The sequence below is a fragment of the Mobula hypostoma genome, chromosome 3 (genome assembly GCF_963921235.1).
Source record: "Mobula hypostoma chromosome 3, sMobHyp1.1, whole genome shotgun sequence".
Taxonomy (NCBI): Eukaryota; Metazoa; Chordata; class Chondrichthyes; order Myliobatiformes; family Myliobatidae; genus Mobula; species Mobula hypostoma.
In genome coordinates, this window is record NC_086099.1 from 172,521,543 (window position 1) to 172,544,306 (window position 22,764).

At 39.4% G+C, this 22,764-nt stretch overlaps 1 protein-coding gene across 1 annotated transcript in view; it reads left to right on the plus strand.

The window, feature by feature from the left end:
• Nucleotides 1–344: 344 nt before the first annotated feature.
• Nucleotides 345–22,764, plus strand: part of LOC134344396 (lanosterol 14-alpha demethylase) — a 28,532-nt gene continuing 6,112 nt past the window's right edge. The window contains exons 1-9 of the mRNA XM_063044113.1: nucleotides 345–711; nucleotides 5,357–5,455; nucleotides 6,995–7,171; nucleotides 9,541–9,667; nucleotides 12,423–12,597; nucleotides 14,728–14,847; nucleotides 15,923–16,118; nucleotides 17,407–17,502; nucleotides 20,073–20,241. Of these exons, the coding sequence (XP_062900183.1) occupies nucleotides 547–711; nucleotides 5,357–5,455; nucleotides 6,995–7,171; nucleotides 9,541–9,667; nucleotides 12,423–12,597; nucleotides 14,728–14,847; nucleotides 15,923–16,118; nucleotides 17,407–17,502; nucleotides 20,073–20,241 (1,324 nt within the window). The 5' untranslated portion in view covers nucleotides 345–546. The remainder of the gene's footprint in view (nucleotides 712–5,356; nucleotides 5,456–6,994; nucleotides 7,172–9,540; nucleotides 9,668–12,422; nucleotides 12,598–14,727; nucleotides 14,848–15,922; nucleotides 16,119–17,406; nucleotides 17,503–20,072; nucleotides 20,242–22,764) is intronic.

A 22,764-nucleotide genomic window follows, 5' to 3' on the forward strand; every position in this document is an offset into this window, starting at 1 on the left:
GTCTCACTTTCCAAAAAAAATCAGATTTCCAGAATTTACTGATGTTTTTCAACTTTCTGATTGCCAGTTATTCTGGTTCTATAATTAAATCGTCCCCAAGTCTGACAGCGCTCTCCACAGCCAAGTTCCACCCGGAGAGACTCGTCCCCACCTGGGGTCACGTCACTGCGCGGGTTGCTTTGTGACATCATATAGTCAGACATCAGTAGAGCGGCGTGCAGCCAATGAGAGTTGTCCGACTCTGCATAGAGCGGCGTGCAGCCAATGAGAGTTGTCCGACTCTGCATAGAGCGGCGTGCAGCCAATGAGAGTTGCCTGACTCTGCGGCTGGTCCGAGCGGCAAGCCCGCCTCCTTGCTCTCGGTCCTCCCAGCGCTGCCGCTGTGGAGATCTCACCGTTACGCTTTCTTTTTATGTTGTTGGCTTTAATTACAGAAGTAGAGGCATAAACCGCCTGTGGGCGTCAGATTGCATCTCCGGGCAGAATTTTCCCGGGACTACAGTTTGCAAATCTGTCCCGTGCAGGGAAGGGTCGGTGGTCGCAGTGATGCTCTTGCTGCTGCTGGCGGCTGGCTCGTCCATCCTGGGAAATGCCGTGGAAAAGGTCGTGGATGGCAGCTTGACGACCATGGTGCTGGTTACTTCAGCTTTTATCTTGAGTCTGGCGTACTTCTCCAAAATGAGCTTAAAACATTATGAAAATCCGAACACGGTATGTATTAGAACTCAATTCCTTTATATTTTGGAAATGGTTTAACTTTGTATTATCATTCCCTGCAGAAATCCGATGCCCCTAGCAGTGCGACATTTATTGCCCATCCTCAGTTGCCTCCGAAGTGGGGAAGAAATTAAGAGTAAACCACCTTTGAGGATGAATAATCATACTGGAAGCAGGCGTTTTCAATTTATCTCAATTATTTAAAATGTGGTTCACTGTTCTTTCAGATTAACGGTTACTCATAAGGATTGCCATAGTAAAAATTGTTAACAGGAGCTGACTAGAAATATCACATTGTTTAATTTGTAAATTATAATGTGGTTGATATGTTGACGAAGCTGTGGCAGGTTGGGAGCTGATCTGACAGGTATTTCTAATTATTCCTCAGTGTTGACAGATAAATTGTTCCAATGTGCAGAAGCCAGGAACTAGCTGATATGGAATAAAGTGATGTTTTAAAGAAATACGTGATATGAAACTTTTGTACAGTATGCCGTTAGAGTCTGCCAGTGGTAATAATAGAGCCAGACATAATTCTTGGCTGCCTACTGTCTTGTTAACATCCTGTGATAGCACCTCAGTAATTTTTGATGCAATGGTTACCATCAGGTAAATTGCAAACTATAGATTGCATGGATCTTTGTTGCTGCCTGTGAAGTAGTTACAGAATTGTGTTCGAACTAATTGAACATTATTTTACTGTAGAAACTTAGTACCAAAGGATATTCTGGGCCATAAGAAATAATAGGTTACATGGCCTGGTATGTCAGATCTGTCATTCAAGCCAACCATTATGATACCATGATATTTAAAAAAAGTTCTTTCCTCTCTGATCCACTTCCCTGAAACCTTATTGATCTCAGTCTTTAATTTCCGCCGGCTGGTGGTGTAGTGGCATCAGCGCCGGACCTCAGAGCGAAGGCTCCCGAGTTTGAATCCAGCCGGCTCCCTTGCACGCTTTCCATCCGTGCTGGGTTGAGTGTTGAGCTAGCAACTCGGCATGGTAAAATTAAGAAAGCCTGCTAAAAAAAGCTCCGTCACGACGGCATCCCGATGACTCCACTTGGAGTTGAGGGCTTTCTTCTTCTTCTTCAGTCTATAATTAAAGAAGGCCCTTTGAGGTTTCACAGCCCTTTTAGTGAACGTATTTCTCCTTTCCTAGGTTTTTAATGACAGACCTCTGTATCCTGAGGTTGTACTTTCAAGTTCTGAACTCACCGGAAGGTGATAAAAGCTAATTTTCTGATCAAATCCTTTCAAAATCCTGTGTTGTATGTGTTTGTTTCTCAATTCTTCCAAATTCGAAAGTCTATAAGCTAATCTCTCTCCTCAAAGGCTAGCTCTCTCATCCTGGTTTTCATTTTTGTTTACCTTACTAGGGGGTTAGAGAGAAAGTTAGCTCAGTGCTGCAGGTGAAGTCTCATCAAAGCCCTTCCACAAGAATTGCTTACTCTGTACGATAAAGGATAAAATACCAGTTCTTCCTAAACTCTAAATTAACAGTTAACCACAGATTTCATTATTTTCCTACATTTCTTGAATGAAACTGGCTTTCCATTTGTCTTTTTCACTCATTAAATTATGGTGTTCATTTGTCATTTTCCAGACTGTTTAATTCTGTTTGCAGGTTTTGGGCATTGTAATCAATTCATAAGTCATCTTTGTAGCCACTTTGTTCAGCACAAAAATGAACTCCTTGGTCCATAACTTCCATGGTGACATTTTCGCCCATTTATACCGTCATATCTTCTATGCCTGGTCTATTTAAGTGTTCGTCTAAATGCCCCTCAAACATTGTGATTGCATTTGATTCCACATTTTCTCTGTTCTTTTGAAACACTAGGTTTAATGGATTTACTGGTTTATAGTTCCAATAACTTTTCCAGTACTCTTTCATTCAAGAAAGTGTTTGGTTCTCTGGGGAAAAAAATGCTTAGTGTGTTAAGCATGGGCTGAAAGTTTGAAGGTGGAGGTCATGGTCTTCAGACATGACTATGATGAGATACTTTTTCACTCAGGGAAATTGCCAGTCATATGATTTTCTTTACTTTAGAGCCTGTAATGATTGGAAAATAATTAATGCTTGATTTTTGGAGATTATGCAAATTGAGATTAATGACGCCAATGAGGAAATTGGATTTTATACAGAAATTCAGATATGATCCCTTGAATGATAGCCCGGTTCACAGCTATAAAACCACATATCTTGATTATGTTCGAAAAGTAAGGTAGTTGGAAGCCAGTTAACTCTATTCCAAACCATCGAGGCAGAAACTTCTCAGTGTTATTTCCTAAATTAAGCTTTATCCGTGATGCTCTGTCCATCGTAAGATCAGAATGTTTGTCAACATTTGCATAATATACTGTTCCATTCACAATTCTTTACACTATTGAATAAACCATGTCTGCATGGGCCAAGAGTTGTGAACACCTTGGCTTGCCTGACAGGTGACAAGGCAACGTTTTGTGCCACAAGTGCTAGGAAGAGAGTATTGTCATCTCATAATATTGCATTGTGTTAGTGCTATTGAATACCCCATGGCCAATCCTGGACTGAATCTTAATTCCACTTAGATTTACAAAAGCAGACAGAAAATTGGGTATTCTTCAGAATGATTCATCCCAGGGCTGTTGCAGCACTGGGAAAGCACAATGCAGAAGTACAACACCATACTCATGTGTTGGTTAGATGAGTGCAGCACCAGTAAAACTCAAACACAACTCTATCCAGGACAGAAAAGTCTGCGTCCTTGACGACCAACCCACCACAAATAATTATTCTCTTTACAGCTGGGGCCCTGTGGTTGCAGGACGTATGATACACAAGATGTAATCCAGCAGTTTTGCAGGTTTCTCTGAGAGCACTCCAAATCTATAACTTGTATCTCCCATTTAAAAAAAACAAACAATAAGTGCAGGGGAACAGCACCAACCCTGACTTCCTTTTCAAGTCATGTAGTGACTTGAGAGTTTGCTGATTGGTTTATTATTTGTCTCACATGCTGAGGTACAGTGGAAAACTTTGTTTTGCGCTCCATCCATACAGATTATTTCAGCACATTAGTACATCAAGGTAGTATAGGGGAAAAGCGATAACAGAATTCAGAGTGTAATTTATCACTGTTCTTTCATTGTTGATGAATCAGAATATTGAAACTCCCAACAGCACTACAGTGCTACCTTCAAATTGCAGTGGTTCTAGAAGACAGCTCACATATCTCATTAAAGGCACCCACTAATCATGAATGAATGTATATTAAAAATAAGAGGAAAGGCAAATATGGCTTGCCCCAACATTATGGAAGGTTTGTATTCCTAGAAACATATTTTCCTTTCTTTCACATTTTGTTTGTTTAGTTATTTTTTTCTCACATAAAATCTGTAAGAACAAATCATTGTTCTGTATCTCAATTGTTTTGGTAGTGATTTGTGAATTCCATATGGGTGAATTTCTGTTACCTGAACTGTATTGTGGGGGTACACTGAACAATAAAAAAAACTTGGAAAATAGTGGATTATTTTTCATTCTTATCTTGCAGTTGATATCATATGTTGATATGATCAATGTAATTAAAACTAGTACAGAATAATGTAAAGAATAATCACATTAAGAAAAGTGCTTTTGTGAAATTATTGACAGCGTCGAGACTGTGATGGCTGATGGAAGGAGAATTATGTCACTTGATGTAATTGGAATGGCAGTTAAAGTGCTACTTAAAACTAGAAGGAGAGTTATTAGGACTTTTATCTTTTGTCTAGTGGATAACTGTTGAATATAAGAAACAAAAGTGGGCTGATTGGACTTTTGAAGCCTCTCCTGCTGTTCAAAAGTCTCTCATTATCTGCATTGAATGTATTTGTGATAAGGGAATACCTCAGAAAGACAACCACCTGGGTGAAGAAATTCCATCTCTTTACCTTAAACAGGCATCCTTTTATTCTGAAATAGTGTGCCCTAATTCTCGATCCCCAATTTGGGGAAACGTACCCTTGGCATCTGCCCTGTCAGATCCCCACAGACTTTCTTATGTTTCAATCAGATCTTAGTCTGATTGACTCTTATTCTGACTGAATATAGGGGAGGGAGGGAACGTTGACTCAGACCATGAGAGGCCTGCGTCGGGCATTTTCATGCCTTACAAGGCACAGATTGGACGTCTGTGTGGGGCGCCAATCCTCACACAGACACTAGAGCAATGTGTGGTTAAGTGCCTTGCTCAAGGACACAAACACGCTGCCACAGCTGAGGCTCGAACTAACCACCTTCAGATCACTAGACGAATGCCTTAACCACTTGGCCACTGAATATAAACCCTACTCAACCATTCTTCATACGTCTCTTCATATCTAGTACTCAATGAAATGAGCCTTCTTTTCACATTGTCCAAAGCAAGTATGTAATCTCTTAAATATGGAGACTATAACTGCAAATTCACCAGTATACAGTAAAGCTGGATCAAAACTCCCCTAATTTTCCCCCTCCTATCCCTTGCTGTAAAGACCAATTTTCTATTACTCTTTCTTATTACTTGGTGTATCTGATAGACGACAAGATGGACTGAGTGTGTGAAATTATTACTGTTTATGTTAGTGTATTTCATTGGTTGCTTGCTAAGTTACTGGCGTCTTTTTTTTTCAGAAATACCCGCCATATATTCATTCTAGCATTCCGTTCCTTGGACATGCAATTGCTTTTGGAAGAAATCCGATTGACTTTTTAGAAGATGCATACTCTAAAGTAAGTGTTAAATATACCTCTGCTCTCCAGTCACATAATCTAATTGTACATAATTTCCAGTTACCGCTATTTCTACTGTTCATTACAGTGACCTTAAGGAAATGTGGTTGAGCTGAGTGTTTGATTTGGGGAAAAAGGGTTGTGCTGGACTTATCAGAAATCTTGCCTGATACTTGTGGAGGATTAATTGGGGGAAATGCTCAAAGTTTACTAAATCTATTGTGCAAAACTGAATTTGCAATATTTAATGTATTTTGAGAGGTGAATAATTCAAAACAAATTTCAATAGCTGTAGGACTAAAATTTTGTTGGTTTATAATTTTTTCATTTACTTCAATTTATTATTTCATTCCTATAGTGCCAATAGTCGAGGCACTGAATTCAACAGTTAGGAAATTATGGTTAAACTTTTTATAAAGTTCTGGTTTGTCCACATCTGGAGTACTGCATTCAGTTCTGGTTTCCCCATTTGTGCGAGCTTACATTAAGAGTTACTGCTATTTTGCAAATTTATTTCCACATTAAAACCCATCTATAATTACTTACCATTTTTGCTTAATTGGTACAATTTGTTTTGAATAACAGAATAGGCCCTTCAGCCCACAATATTGTGCTGTACTAATTAAACTAATCCCTTCTCCCTGCATACTGTATTGTCAGTAATCTCTCCATTCTCTGTATATTTATGTGCCTGTCTAAGATTCTTAAATGTCTAATTTCATTTCTGCCTCCACTCCCCTTCCAGGAACCCCCCACTCATTGTGCTTTTTTTTAAAAAAAAAATTCTCCCACACATTTCCTTTGAATTTGCCTCCTCCCCTCTTCCCCCCCACCTTAAATACATACCTTCTAGGATTAGACATTTCAACACTGGGAAATAGATATTGGCTTTCTATGGTACATATGTCTCATAATTTTATAAGTATCTATCAAGTCTCCTCTCAGCCTTTGCCTCTCCAGAGAAAACAAGCCACGTTTTTCTAACCTCACCTTATTTAACATGCCTCTAATCTAGGCAGCGTCCCGGGAAACCTCTTCTGCACCCTCTCCAAAGCTCGCAAAAATGGGGAAACCAGAACTGAATGCACTACTCCAGATGTGGACAAACCAGAACTTTATAAAAAGTTTAACCATAATTTCCTAACTGTTGAATTTAGTGCCTTGACTAATAAAGATGTACAAATGCCTTTACTAACAGTCTGTATCAATTTCTGTGACCATTATCCCAAGATCCCTATTTCTCAGATTAATGGCGTAACTGCTGATATCCTCAGTCATGAAGTCGCTGTAGATTTGTATTCAGATGCATCAATATTTTGTGTTACAAATTAATGGAGTGAAAGCTTGTGAATGCATTATGTACAGGCTCTGCTGAATTTTCACAAGTTGTTATTTGAGAAAGTAAATATTGTCAGAATGACAAGTTTAGTTGGTCTCAAGCAGAGAATTACTAAGTGTATGCTCTTTATAAGTAATAGGTCAACTAATGTCAATTTAATTTTTTTTAATCATTTTAAATCATTCTCTTTTTTTAAACAGTATGGTCCTGTGTTTAGTTTCACAATGGTTGGGAAGACATTTACATATTTGCTGGGGAGTGACTCGGCTGCTTTGCTCTTCAACAGTAAAAATGAGGACTTAAATGCTGAGGATGTTTACTCCAAGCTTACAACACCAGTTTTTGGCAAAGGAGTTGCCTATGATATTCCAAACCCAGTATGTATATTTTCCTGTTGGACAGAAATGTGGGGCTTTTCACATCAACTGTAATCAGGACTCGTCCTGTAATTAGTTTCTTTTTAAAGATCCAGTTTGTTTTTTTTAAATGTCTAATCTATTTGTGATCTCTTGATGATAGTAAGCTGCTGAAGGTGGAAATTGTGTAATGAATGACAGAATTAAACATTGGACATCAGTCTTGTTCCCTAGTTATACCTAATTCAAAGGCAAATTTATTTTTGCCACAAAGAAACTTTAGATTTTTGTTATATTAATAGTGTTCATCTGATAATAAAAATTTGCAGATGCCATATATCTGAAATAAAAAATAGAAAATATAGGAGATATTCAGTAGTTCTAATCAATCTGTAACATTGACCCTATTTTGTGGTCTGTAAATGCTATCTGAGCTGCTAGGTTTCTTCTGCCTATTTTATTGGTTTTACTCATATTCATGTAGATGCTTTGATTCAGGTTGAAGGCCTTACATTAGATTTGGAAAGTGAGCATCCTTGCCTGAGTTGGGTTGTAGGGAGGGTTAAAGGTGTATACAAAGAAGAAATGTCTGTAATATGGTGCAGACTAAAATGATCAAAGTATCACCTGTTTTAAAAAAAAAGTTAGAGATAAAAGAAAAAGAGAGAAAAAAGAAGCAAAATATTGAGATTGAAAAGCCACATGGATGGTGTGGGGAGAGGGATGTATGTATGTGAAAGAGAGGAAGAGCTGGTCACTTGAAATTGTTAAAATCAGCCTCAGGTCTACAATGGGAGATGAGATGGTTTTTTTGAGCTTTTTTTGGGTGTTGTTGGAATGATCTATAAGAAGCCCAAGGTAGAGAATTCAGAGTGGGATGGAAAATTGAGGGAAAACTCTGGACCGCCCTTATGAATTGATGGGTTGGTGGACTCATAAGAATGAAGCAGGGACTCGCAGAGGGAACAAACTGTGTAGAATGCTGAATGGGGAGAGATCTATTTTTTTGGTATCTGCAGTTTTTATCTTTCTGCGGCTCTTTCTTCCCACTGATACTGTTGAGTGCTCCCAGCAGTTTCTAGCTTCTGCACTTGCTGCATTGCATTTCTTGGCATCTTAAGCATACAATGAAGCCAAAATTTAGAAAACTGGCAAACTTTGTGGCAGGGAGCTTTCTAGAAACAATAAAGAAGAAATAATCATATCAATAATTTGGACAAACACAGATTAATTAATGAAAGCTAGAACAGATTTATTAAAGGCAAATTGTGTCTCACTGACCTTTATAGAAATTTGCTTTCATGTAACAGAGATGTGAGGGAAATGTAGTTGGTATGGTGTATATGGACTTCCAAATCTCGTTTGTTAAGGCAATGGTGTAAAAGGGGGCAAGAGCAATATGGAGAGAAAGCTTATCCATCTAACAGGAATTATTGGTGAAGGGCTTTTGTTGTAATTTGGATGTCATGTTTGTCTTTAACTTGAATATTTTATTGTGTGTCTGGTCTGAAAACTTGCCCCTTTTGCCTTTTTACTCAGAGCTGAAGCTTGATTAAGTCATAGTTGGCCTTTTCCGATTCCCTAAATATATGTTTCGAACTTGACTATCTGAATCAAAATCACTTTTATTATCACTGACACTAATCATGAAATTTGTTGTTTCTTGGCGGCAGAACAGTGCATACCTAAAATATACAATAAATTACAAAAAGAAATATACATAAAAAAAACTAAATAAGTAATGCAAAAATAGTGAAATATATTCATTGGTTCATTATCAGTATGATGGCTGAGGGGAAGAAGCTGTTCCTAAAATGTTGAGTACGTGTCTTTAGGCTCCTTTGCCTCCTTCCATATGAGGAGAGAACATGTCACAGATGGTTGGTTAGCTGGCTGCTATAAATGACCCTGAGGGTATTGGGTTGTAAGAGAATGGGTGCATGGCATGTGAGGAAGAATAGCATCTAGGGAAATGGGACTGACAAGGTAGTTCTGAAAGCTGGCACAGTTTCAGTCAACCTAATGACCCCTCCTATGTCATGAGAAAATATGAAAATATAATAAATGTAAAATAAAATTCCAATTCCTCTGTAGATCAATGCCTCTAACTAGAAATTCAGAATCAGAATCAGATTTATTATCACTGACGAGTTAATGCAGAGCATAAAACGGAAACCTTGGCCGTGAACAGCCAATGTTTATTGAACAATTTCCGTTTTGAGTTATCTGTAAGTTAACTTGATAAGTAAAATATGTCATTTAGAATAGGAAAGAACAAAGTTGCAAAGTTCGTCTCTTCAGAGCATTGAATTGTTTCTGTAAGTTTAAAAAAAAACTTTTCCATTTTTAAGTATTTTCCATAAATAAAAGTTATTTTCTTATTTGACAAGTTATTTCTGGAACAGAAGAAGATGCTCAAAACTGGTCTGAACATTGCACAATTTAAACAGCACATCCCTCTGATTGAAGAGGAAACTATTGAGTATTTTAAACGTTGGGGTGACAGTGGTGTCAAAAGTAAGTATTTGAATATTTAGTCATCTCTGCTTTTGGTGGTTTCAACTTTAAAAAAGTTTTGCATAAATTCCGAAGAAGTTAAATTGAGGATTATTCTTTATGCTGAGGTATTTAATTGTGGTTGAAATGTAGTACTAAATAATTGTATATTCTAACTTGAAGGGGTGGGAAGGGGACAGTGGCATAGTTAGCAGAGATGTTGCCTCATCGCAACAGAGATCCAGGTTCAGTCCTGACCCTGGCTGCTGTTTGTGTGGTGCGCGTATGTTCTTCTTGAGACCACATGGGTTTCCCTTGGGCTGTTCATATTTCCTCCCAACCCTCAAACATTCGTGGCTTAGTACTTTGATTAGCCACTATATACTGTTCTTTGTGTGCAAGCGAATGGTAAAAAAAATTTGGCAAGTTCATAAACATAGGGAGACTAAAAATTGGTGTTAAGTAAGTGGGTGGTTTATAGTGGTGTGCACTCAGTGGGCTAAAGGATTTGTTCATGTACTATATGGCTCTTTAACTGTATTCTGCAAGACAAACTATCTTCTAAACGTAGTAGAAGAAAGAGGTGTTCGACGAAGCGGTCTCACCAATGTAAAGGAGGCGCATCAGGCTCACTGGTACAATAGACAACCCCAGCAGATTTGCAGGTGGAGTTTTGCCTCACCTGGAAGGACTGCCGTAGGCCCTGAATGGAGATGAGGCAGGAGGTGTTTGGCAGGTATGGTACTTGGGCCATAAGAGCTGGGAGGAAGATTAATAGGGAGAGATGACTGGACAAGGAAATCGTGGAGGGAGCGATTCTTGTGGAAAGCGGAGGTGGGTGGAGGTAAAGATATGTTTAGTGGTAGGATCCCTTTGGAGATGGCGGAAGTTGCCAAGCATGTGTTGGATGTGGAGGCTGATGAGGTTGTACGTAAGGACAAGAGGACCATTGTTAAGGCGACGGGAAGATGATGTGAGCGCAGATGTTTGGGAAATGGAGGAGATGCGGGTGAGGGCAGCATCAGTAGTAGGGGGAGGAAAACTCTGTTCTTTAAAGATGGTGAACATCCCGATTTCCTGGAACAGAAAGCCACATTCTGCAAACAGATGTGGCGGAGACAATGAAATTGAGAGAAGGGAATAGCATTTTTGCAGGAAATAGAGTGGGGAGAGGTATAGCCGAGATAGCCATAGGAATCAGTAGATTTATAAAAGATGTTGATAGTTTGTCCCCAGAGATGTTTGCCAGTGATATTAAACCTCTTTCTGATTCTGGGTTAATGACAGCTTTCTTAGCAGTGTGGAGGAACAGAGGGACCTTGGGGTGCATGTCCATCAATCCCTCAAAGTTGATAGGGTTGTTAAGAAGTCCTTAGTCGGGGCTTGAGTTCAAGAGCCACGAGGTAATGTTGCAGCTCTATAAAACCCTGGTTAGACCACACTTGAAATACTGTGTTTCATGAGGATAGGTTGAGCAAGCTAGGACTTTTCGGAGGGAAAGAGGATGAGAGTGTTTTGATGGAAGTGTTCAAGATGATAAGAGGCATAAATCGAGTGGATAGCCAGAGACTTTTTATCCCAGAGCAGAAATCGCTAATATGAGGGGGCATCATTTTAAGGTGATTGTTAGATAGTATAGGGGGGGATGTCAGAGTTAACTTTTACGCAGTGGTGGGTGCATGGAATGCCCTGCCAGAGGTGGTGGTAGAGGCAGATACATTAGGGGCATTTAAGAAGCTCTTAGATAGGCACATGGATGATTGAAAAAAATGGAGGGCTATGTAGGAGGGAAGAGTTAGATTGATCTTGGAGTTGGTTATATGGTAGGCACTGTGTTGTATGTTCTATGCTCTGTGTTCTAACTTATTCTGACTTGTATCTAAATGAGCAAGTTTCTGTCCAGTAGAGCAAGTATGCTCAACATGTTGTAAGAAAGAACTTTACACTAGCAAACACATAAACTTGCTAAGCTTATTGAGATGGTTTAAATTGGAGGGTGGTTTGGTGAGAACTGAATATCTCAATGTAGCTGGAGATACAGGTGTCCCCCGCTTTTCGAACGTTCGTTTTACAAAACCTCGCTGTTACGGAAGACCTACATTAGTTACCTGTTTTCGCTAACAGAAGGTGTTTGCACTGTTATGAAAAAAAGCAACGTGCGATAGAAGGCAGCGTGCACCCCGAGCAGCCAAGCTCCTCCACTGGAACTGCATTCTAGCCCGCATTGCTTAAACACGTGTCTGTGAGCATCCGTTAGCAAGATGAGTTCTAAGGTATCGGAAAAGCCTAGAAGAGCTCATAAAGGTGTTACACTTAGCATAAAACTAGACATAATTAAGCATTTCGATCATGGTGAACAAAGTAAGGACAAAGTGAGTTTGGCTTGTGGAAGGTGACGAAGATGATGTTGAAGAGGTTTTGGCATCCCATGACCAAGAACTGATAGATGAAGAGCTGATGCAATTGGAAGAGGAAAGGATAACAATCGAAACCGAATGCAGTAGTGAACGGACCAAAAGTGAAGTCGTCCAGGAACTGAACGTGAAGCAACTGCGTGAGATTTTTTGGATGACTGTAGCAATTAAAGTTGCAGGGCTTTTACAATATTTGAATGTTATTTGTGCAAAATGCCAGTAAAGTTTAATGTAAGGAAAAAAATTCAGAACAAGAATCTGTTCTCTCATTGTATTGACAATAAGTTTATTTGCAGAAAATGTTAGTATTTAGAGGGCATTTAAAACTTACAATAAATTGCTTCAATTTGTTTATTTTTTAGATTTGTTTGAGGCCCTCTCAGAGCTGATCATTTTAACAGCCAGCTGTTGTTTACATGGAAAAGAGATTCGAAACCTGCTCAGTGAGGAAGTTGCTCAGCTCTATGCTGACCTTGATGGTGGATTTACCCATGCTGCATGGCTTCTTCCCAGCTGGTTACCTCTTCCCAGTTTCAGGTACTGAATGGGTGTAAAGTGATAAATCATACTGTTCTGAAAACCTTTGGGTCAAACAATAACTCCAAGAGTTGCATTACTGTTGAAAGTATCCACAGAACTTTAAACTGTGAAATCCAAATAAATATTCTGTGTATTTTAAATATACTATCCCTTTTTATAAAATGCAGTCATATTGCTAACCAGTCATATTAGCATTAGGCATGGCCAGTCAGAGGGCTACAATGAGAAATCAACTTGTTATTCTGGTCTGCTTCTGACAGAAATTAGTGATTTAATTTCTGTCAGAAGTAGACTAGAGATCTAACCAAAGATTGCGGAAGATTATAGACAATCACTTGCCTTTTGTGTGTGAATATCAATTAAATACACCCTTCAAGTCCAGCATTGTGAAACAGAAATTTGCACTGGAGGGTGTGTATCATCTGGAGTTTTAGTGAATAATATTGGTAATAAATTCTCATAACATTGTTTATGGTCAGTTTATAAAGCATGTATGTCAGTAGCTTTTCTAAGATGTATTTGACTTACTATGAAACAGCAATCTGATCAGTTCCTTTCCCCCTCTCTTTATTTCGCTGTATCCTGCAACTTATCCTCTTTCACTTGCCCGGTAACTCACCCTTGATTTTTTTTTAGTTATTTTAAGGTGTGACTTACAATGGTCAGTTGACTATCCAGCTCTTTGGTTGGTGGAAAAATACTAGAATAACCAGGGGATGTGCAAACAGAAATATGGAGAACTCAGACAGCAGCTGAGGTCAGAATCAAACACAGATCATCTAGAGCTATGAAGCAGCAGTACTCCATTATATAAAAAAGCATGCGGTGTCATCTGTATTTCAGTTACTGAAAGAGCCAAGTGGATTGTGAGGCCAAATGTTGCAGCTTACTGTGTTGACTTACAAGGAAGAAGTATTGAAATACGCTGCAGAGAGTCCTAGTCAGCTCCATTGTGGGCACTAGCCTCCGGTAGTATCTAGGAGTGATGCCTCAAAGAGATGGCATCCGTCGTTGAGGACCCCCAACACCCACACATGCCCTGTTCTCATTGCTGCCCTCAGGAAGGAGGGACAGAAGTCCGAAGGCACACATTCAGCGATTCAGGAACAGCTTCTTCCCCTCTGCCATCCGATTTCTGAATGGACATTGAACCCGTGAACACTACTTTAAAAAATTTTTATTTTCGCACTACTTACTATTTAATATACAGGTGTGTGTATATATGTGTATGTATACTTTAATTCAGTTTTTTCTCTATCATTATGTATTGCATTGTACTGCTGATGCAAAGTTAACAAACTTCACGACGTTTGCCAGTGATATTAAACCTAATTCTGATTCTGCAGTATCCTTTTTAAATTCATAAGAGATGGAGACAGGAATAGACCATTCAGCTCCCTGTGTACTCTACCGTTCAGTAAGATCGTGGCTGACTTTGTCCCTCTTTCCTGAACAAATCCCATGTTCTTATTTTAAAGATCTGTCAGACTCCCTTAAATATATTGATTGACCAATTCTCTGCCATGCAGCTGGATAGAAAATTTCAAAGATCAGCTACCCCTGAACAAAGAAAGTTCCTGTTAACTCTATCCTGAATGGTTGTGCCTTTATTTTGGGACTCTGGTCACTCCAGCCAGGGGAAGCACTTACCTTTTAAGTCCCATTAGGATTTTTTATATTTTAATCACATAATGATTTGTGTTTCTAAACGTGAGTGTATAGGCTAAGTCTGCTTAATTTAACCTTCTACAACAAGCCCGCTCTTTAAGGTTTTTGATCTTTATGGTTTGGGGATCAGGGTTGAGTGTAGCAGGTGGTAGTTTCCCCAGTCTGAGGAGCTGTTGCCCAGTAAGCCAACAATGACTTCATGAAGGAGATGGAAGTGGTTGTGGATACTGGAAGAAAGAACATATAGGTGTAAACATACTGTAAATATAATGGCTTTGGAATGCTTCTACCAGTGTAAATTCTTGTACTCTAGGTTATTGTCAGCTTTACACATTTGACATGCTTGTTATCTCCCTGCCCTGATATTTATTTTGTACCCAGTCAAATGATTTACGGTTGCCTTTGTTAATAAGTTTTATTCAGACATTTTTCAAAATATTCCTCTCTGTTTTTGGATAGACGACGTGATAAAGCACATAAGAAGATCAAGAATATCTTCTATGATGTAATTAAGAAACGGAGGGAGTCGAGTACCAAGGAGGATGACATGCTACAGACCTTACTGGATGCTACCTACAAGTATGTCTTCAGCACTCAGAGATGAAGGAGCTTTTCTGTTTTCAGTATTCACCAGGTTATTCCTGTGATTGAAAACACTATGTTACAAATGAATAAGTCAAATTATACTGAAAAGATTTATCATTTTGCTTTTTAGCATTGGTCATTGATGTTGAAAGCTACTGTAGTGCTGTGTTAATAGAATTAATTTGTGTTGGAGGGCGCTTTCCCAAAATCCTTAGTTGGGATTAAGATGAGGATATTGATTTAAAACCTAAATGTTTGATAGACTTGGATCATTTCTAAGTGGATAGATTTGATAAATATATGCTTCTATTTTAAAATTGGATAAGTGAGCAGCAATAGAATACAGGAGAACAAATGGACAATCTTTCCATGAGCAAGATATTGTACTGATTAAATGGCAGGACTAGTAGTTCTTTCATCCTGAGACATGAATTCAAATTCAACTTCGTGAGTTGTAGAACTTGAATTTATATCTGGAATAGAGAATTTTAAAAATACTGACCTTAGTAATCATAGCCATGTAACAGTGTCTTTAAAAACTCATCTGGTTCACTGATGTTTTCCATAAGACATAGGAGCAGAATTGGGCATTGCGTCTGCTCCATCATTCGATTATGACTGATTTATTTTCCCTCTCAACTCCATTCTTCTGACGTTTCTGTTGGATGTTTTTATCCCTCCCTTTGACTTGACCTTTATTCTCTCAAGTAACCATCCAACTTTGCTTTAAATATGCCAATGACTCGGCCTCCACAGACACCTCTGGCAATAAATTCCACAGATTTATAACCCTCTGGTGAAAGAAATTCCTCCTCATCTCTTTATTAAAGGAACTTACTTCTTTTCTGAGGTGTGCCCTCTGGTTCTAGACTTCCCAGTCGAGTATTTTTTCTGTAATACCATGATTTCTTATCTTGTTTAGCAACGTGATATGCAGCACCTTGTCAAAGACCTTTTGAAAATCCAAGTAAACAACATCCACTGATTTTCAAATGGCAGCTATGCCTTCCTGTCCAGCCATTTTGCTTTGCTGTAATGCTATTTCTTTTGATATTTATATTTTCTGTAGGGATGGAACTTCTCTGACTGACGACGAAATTGCAGGTATGCTTATTGGACTGCTGTTGGCAGGGCAGCATACTTCCTCTACTACCAGTGCCTGGATGGGATTTTTCTTGGCTCAACATAAAGAGCTGCAGGAGCGTTGCTATGTGGAGCAGAAAGCAGTGGCTGGGGAGAACCTGCCACTGCTCACCTACAATCAGGTATGCCTGATCTGAACCGTGACAATGTGGATGATTTGTAAACCATCTCTCTAAATGAATGTATTGTTAAAGGTAGAATATGTTCTTTATGTGCAAATCATTCACAGTTACAATCTGAACATCTCTGGATTAAACATTGGAGAAAAGCTGCCACAAAGATGATATGGTGACTGTTCTTCCCATGATTGCAAAGAGTTGCGAACGTAGCACAGTTTAGTACAGAAACTAGCCTCCCCTCCATGGACTCAGTCTATACTTTTTGCTGCCTCAGTGAAGCAGCCAGCTTAATTAAAGGCTCCATACCCCAGATATATCCCACATCCCATCAGCAGAATGTACAAAAGCCTGAAAGCGTATACTACCAGGTTCTATCCTGTTGTCATAAGACTATTGAATATTTCCCTTGTACGATAAGATGGATTTTTGACCTCATAATCTACCCCATAACCTTGCACCTTATTGTCTGCCTGCACTGTGGTTATCTGTAACTGTTAACACTTTATTCTGCAGTCTGTTATTGTTTTACCATATACTATCTCAATGCACTGTTGTAATAAATTGATCTGTATGAACAGTAAGCAAGACAAGTTTTTCCATTGTACAGTACTTTGGTACATGTGACAAAAATAAACCAATTTAAATTTACCAGTTTACTTTGGAAATACTGTTCAGGAAACTGAATCTGTAACTTGCTTTTCTATACATTTTTAAATAACATCAACCTAGATTTTCTTAATTGGCCCAAGATCAAATACCTTGATCCATAGAACTAAGTATGTACATTGTAGCATCACATGTCTGTAATATTTTCCTCCTGGCATTCAGTTCAGCGAGACAATAGAGCCCAATATTTCAGCACCTTTTTTATGCTTGTGGTCAAAACAAACCACGGTTTGTTACTTAGCTGCTTGACAATTTGGTGTACTTTTTTCACTTGTGTTTCTATTCAAACCAGATCTCCTGACCTTAAAATTTCCTTGCTTCACTTTCAACATTTCTTGTTACCCATTATCTGATTTATACTGTTCCTAGTGCAGAAACATATATTCTAAATATATAACTTGTATTTTCTAAGTATAGAAAATAGTGTTTTCTGCATAGTCCCCCATAATCTGTGGAACCAGTATTGCTGGTTATATCTGAGGAGTTTTATGCTTAATTCATGTAAATTGCTTTCAAGGGTATTTTTAATCAATGAACTATTTAAATAAAATGGTGGGCTAGGTTTGGTTCATTAGTGACTTGTGCAAAGAGAGCATCAGTCCTTTTTTTAAAAATTTCCTTGCAGCTGAAGGACATGAGTTTGTTGGATCGCTGCTTAAAGGAAACCCTCAGGCTCCGTCCTCCAATAATGACAATGATGAGGATGGCCAGAACTCCACAGGTATGTCAGAGCCTTAGGACATTATAACTTGCTTCTGGGCTTTAAAAATACCATCATGGATTATACGGAATTGTGAATCAGTATTCTAAATCGAAAGAAGCACTTCTATTTTTCACAGTGGAATCATTTTTATATGAGCACACAATTTAAATGAATGCATGAACAGATGGGACTGCTATCTGTCTTAACTGCTAATCTACACAGTGATATTCAGAACATTTGTTATTTAGTAGTAGTAGTAGTCATACTTTATTGATCCCAGGGGGAAATTGGTTTTCGTTACAGTTGCACCATAAATAATAAATAGTAATAGAACCATAAATAGTTAAATAGTAATATGTAAATTATGCCAGTAAATTATGAAATAAGTCCAGGACCAGCCTATCGGCACAGGGTGTCTGACCCTCCAAGGGAGGAGTTGTAAAGTTTGATGGCCACAGGCAGGAATGACTTCCTGTAACGCTCTGTGCTGCATCTCAGAGGAATGAGTCTCTGGCTGAATGTACTCCTGTGCCCACCCAGTACATTATGTAGTGGATGGGAGACATTGACCAAGATGGCATGCAACTTAGACAGCATCCTCTTTTCAGACACCACCGTGAGAGAGTCCAGTTCCATCCCTACCACATCACTGGCCTTACGAATGAGTTTGTTGATTCTGTTGGTGTCTGCTACCCTCAGCCTGCTGCCCCAGCACACAACAGCAAACTTGATAGCACTGGCATTTATGCTCTTGGATAGTTTAAGCAGTAATTGTGATAGACGGAGGACAAAATAGCACCAGATTCTTTAAACAGCAGATTCCTCCTGTATTATTTACAGGTTGTGGGCATTGTGGACGGCACTGGTGCAGCAGTTCTAGGGCTCAGCTAAAATTAGCAGCTTGAATGTTCTCTGCCTGAAGTTTTTCTCTCTCAACCTTGCAGGTTATTTGGCTGCAGTAAGTTATCCCTTGATAAAATGAAAAGCAGCCAAAAAGAGAGTATTGAAGAGCATGTGGGAGAGCATAATTTGCAGGATTGCAAGAGAATAGGACCAGGGAGAATGGCATTGATGGAATTGCTCTGCTGGGAGCCAGTTTGGACTTAGTGAGCTGAATAGCATAATCGTTATGTATGTTTTGAAAATAGAGTGTATTTGCTCTTAAAATGGTAGTGAGCCATCTTTGTGCAGGATTCCCTAGAGGTTAATTTGCAGATTGAGTCGGTGGTGAGAAAGGCAAATGCAATGTTAACATTCATTTCGAGAGGACTGGAACATAAAAGCAAGGATGTAATGCTGGGGATTTATAAGGCACTGGTGAGGGTTCACTTGGAGTATTGTGAGCAGATTTAATAAAGGATGTGCTGATACGGGAGAGGGTTGAGAGGAGTTTCAGTAGAATGATTCTGGGATTGAAACAACTATTGTAAAAGGAGTGATTGATGGCTCTAGGCCTGTAATCACTGGAATTTAGAAGAATGGGGGGTGGGGGAAACTCATTGAAACCTATCAAATTTTGAAAGGCCTTGAGGATGTTCCTATGCTGGGAGAGTCTAAGACCAGAGGACACCAGCCTATGAAATGGTGTAAGGCCTTGATGGAGTGGATGTGGAGAGGATGTTTCCTATGGTGAGTGTGTCTAGGACCAGAGGGCACAGCTTCAGAATAGAGGGACATCCATTTAGAATAGAGATGGAGAGGAATTTCTTTAGCCAGAGCGTGGTGAACCTGTGGAATTCATTGCCACAGGTGGCTGTACAGATAGGTCATTGGGTGTATTTAAGTCAGAGGTTGATGGGCTCTTGAATGGTGAAAGCACTCCCGAAGTTTTTTCTTATAGGCCGTTCCAAAAGTTAGACCCAGTAACAATGACACTTCCATACCAGGTTAGTGTATGACCTAAAGAGGAATTCTTAAGTAGTGGACAGGTCTATTGCCATTGTACTTTGTAAAATAAAGGATACCTTGTAAGTGATTCACACTACAATCACATTTCACTAGAAGTGGAGAAGGCAAATATTTAGCACAGAGGATTAAATTCTAGTCAATAAGCCAATTCATGTGTAGGTTCTTGAGTTGTGGAGATATAATCATCTAGACAACTGGAGAATGTTCTGTCACAGTCCCATGTAAAGTGCCTAGGACTTGATCTACCTGGCCAAAATGTTCCAAGAGTTGGAAAAAGTAAGCAATTGAGCTCTTGATAAGTGTTTTCATGTGGACAGTGGTGCGGATAAGATTAGACATGATCATAACTTGATTACCACTTAACTATATTGACTATTTGTTTCAATTTATTTGAGAAATGCATGAACAGCTATTCCCTTGACACTTGTGATGAAAAGTCACTAATTTTTGTTTACCTCGTTGTCACTAGTTGAGTTTAATGTGAGATAAACTAATTGCACAATTGTTCCATGTGTCAAAGTTATTAATCTTCAACAAGGCTTATCAATTTGCTTCTTTAAAAACTTACAAGTGATCAGTGCTGCATTGATCAATTATCCACTGACATTTTCATTAAGCTCTCCAGGTCTGCTGTTAAATTTTTTGAATATCTGTAATATTGACTTCTGTTCCTCCTGTAGACTGTTGCTGGTTACACCATTCCTCCAGGCCATCAAGTGTGTGTCTCTCCTACCATCAACCACAGACTTAAAGATGCTTGGGTTGAAAGATTTGATTTCGACCCGGATCGCTATCTCCGAGATAACCCGGCTGCCCAACAAAAGTTTGCGTTTGTACCTTTTGGCGCAGGTAGGTTTTGTTCTGTCAAAAAAGTTTCAAGCCAGTTGCTGCCTGGTTTGGAGCTCTTGTGCTATGAGATAGGTGGAGGGATAGGTAGTTTTGAGAAAGTAGAGAAGGTACAGAAGGACTTAGACAGATCAGGATAATGGGCTGATGGAATACAGTGTTGGGAAATGTATGGTCATGCACTTTGGTGGAAGAAATGAAAGGGCTGACAATTTTCTAAGGGAGAGAAAATACAAAAAACTGAAATGCAAAATCCTTATGCAGGATTCCCTGAAGGTTAATTTGCAGGTTGAGTCTGTGGTGAGAAAGGCAAATGCAATGTTAGCATTCATTTCAAGGTGAATGGAATAAGTGCAAGGATGTAAGGTTGAGACTTTATAAAGCACTGGTGAGGCCTCACTTGGAGCAGGTTTGGGCCCCTTATCTTAGAAAGGATGTGTTGAAACTGGAGAGAGTTCAAAGGAGGTTCATGAAAATAATTCCAGGATTGAATGGCTTGTCCTATGAAGAACATTTGATGTCTCTGTGCTGTGATTCACTGGAATTCAGAAGAATGAGGGGTGACTTCATTGAGATCTGTCGAATGGTGGAAGACCATGATAGAGTGGATGTGGAGAGGATGTTTCCCATGGTGGAGAGTCTAAGACCAGAGGACACAGCCTCAGAATAGAATGGTGTTCTTTTAGAATGGAGATGTGAAGGAATTTATTTAGCCAGAGAGTGTGAATCTGTAGAATTCTTTGCCACAGGCAGCTGTGGAGGCCAGATCTTTTGTATATTTAAGGGAGAGGTTGATATATTCTTGATAGGTTAGGGCATGAAGGGATATGGGAGAAGGCAGGAGACTGGGGCTGAGAGGAAAATTTGATCAGCCATGATGAAATGGTGGAGCAGATTTGAGGGGCTGAATGGCCTAATTCTGCTCTGATATCCCATGGTCTTATTTTCAAAAGAGTACGCATGTGGTTGGGAAGACAAATGGTGTATTGGCCTTTATTTGCAAAAGTATTGGAGTTCAAAAGTGGAGACTAACTGAGAATTGTACTGGATATTGGTGAGGCTGAGCCTAGAGTACTATGCACAACTAGGTGCTCTTGTTGAAGAAAGGATATATGATGCAGCTGGTTAATTTGACCATTCGTTAATCGGAGCAGCCACTTATTTGGGACAACTCTTAAAGACGAAAACAAATGGAGAACATTTCTGGGATTCCTTTTTTTGTTTGGGACACCGCACCAATAATTGGGGCAGGGGACTGTTTCTTGACATTTTCTAACCAGTCAGGTGCACGTTCATGTGGCTGTTGGACACTACACCGTGCTTAGAGCGAACAGTTTAAAAAAAAATGTCAGTTACTTGTGTTCGTGTTCGAAAAGCAGTGATTTCTGTTACTGATAGTTGGCGAGAAGCGGAAAGGCAATTCCGAACCGTTTTGTTCACTGTGGTTTCGAGCATTCAGACTTGGATGTGCCAGAACTAGCTGGGAGAGAAGAGGAAACGATTTCATTACTTTAACAACTTAGGAACCTTGAAGAATTTGAAGTTATTGGCAATCATCTTGAATGTTACCTTTGGTCCCCACTGGACACTCAGCCGGTGGGTCTTCTACGCGAGTGATATAGGGACGTGCCTGTCCCAGCGTGCAAAGTCAGGTCTGGTAGATGGGGTGGATGAGGTCTACAGTGAGATCCAATGGCCTGGAAGGTGGTTCTACACTGCTACGTGGAGAGCGGCGGGCATGACGAGGTACAGAGTAAGTCACGGTCATCCACTGCATCAGGGAAGAGCTGGTTGTGATGTCTACTCCTCCCACTGGACCCAGACCTCTGAGGTCGAGAGTGGAATTGCTCCAGTGCAACAGCTTTTCCACTTTAAAAACTCTCCTGCTTAGGTTTCCCGTCATCGTCGGATGTGATGGACAACCACCAGTAGTGTTCTAATTTGTTTGGTATTTCATTTAAATACATTATTTGTTACTGATTTAAATGGTAACAAATACTTAACTATTTCTATGAAACACTGGCTAATTGGGGCAGACACTTAATTGGGCCAAAATGTACTGGTCCTGATCTGTCCCAATTAACCAGAATCCACTGTACTGACAAAGGAGACATTCCAGATATGAGTGGCTAAGAAAAAATAGATTAATATTCTTTTGAGTTTGAAAGAGTGAGAGGTTATCCAATGGAAACATGCAGGAACTTTAGTATATATGATAAGGCAGATGCTAATGTTTCTAGAAGTGGGAGAATCTCAAACAAAAAGACATAGTTATCGATATTAGCGACAGTTATTTAAAACAAGCGTGTAGGGATTTCTAGTTGCAAAGGGTGTTGAATTTCAGGAATTCTCTACCTCCAGATTTATGTAAATTATATTATTATTTAAAGAGGAAGTAAATAATGTTTTGAACGATTTGGGAATTAGGGCTTTCTGAACGATACAGAAGAGACCTAGGTAGATCAGCCATGATCAGGGTAGGATTGAAGAGGTAAGTGGTTACTCCTTTTCCTAATATTCTCTTTT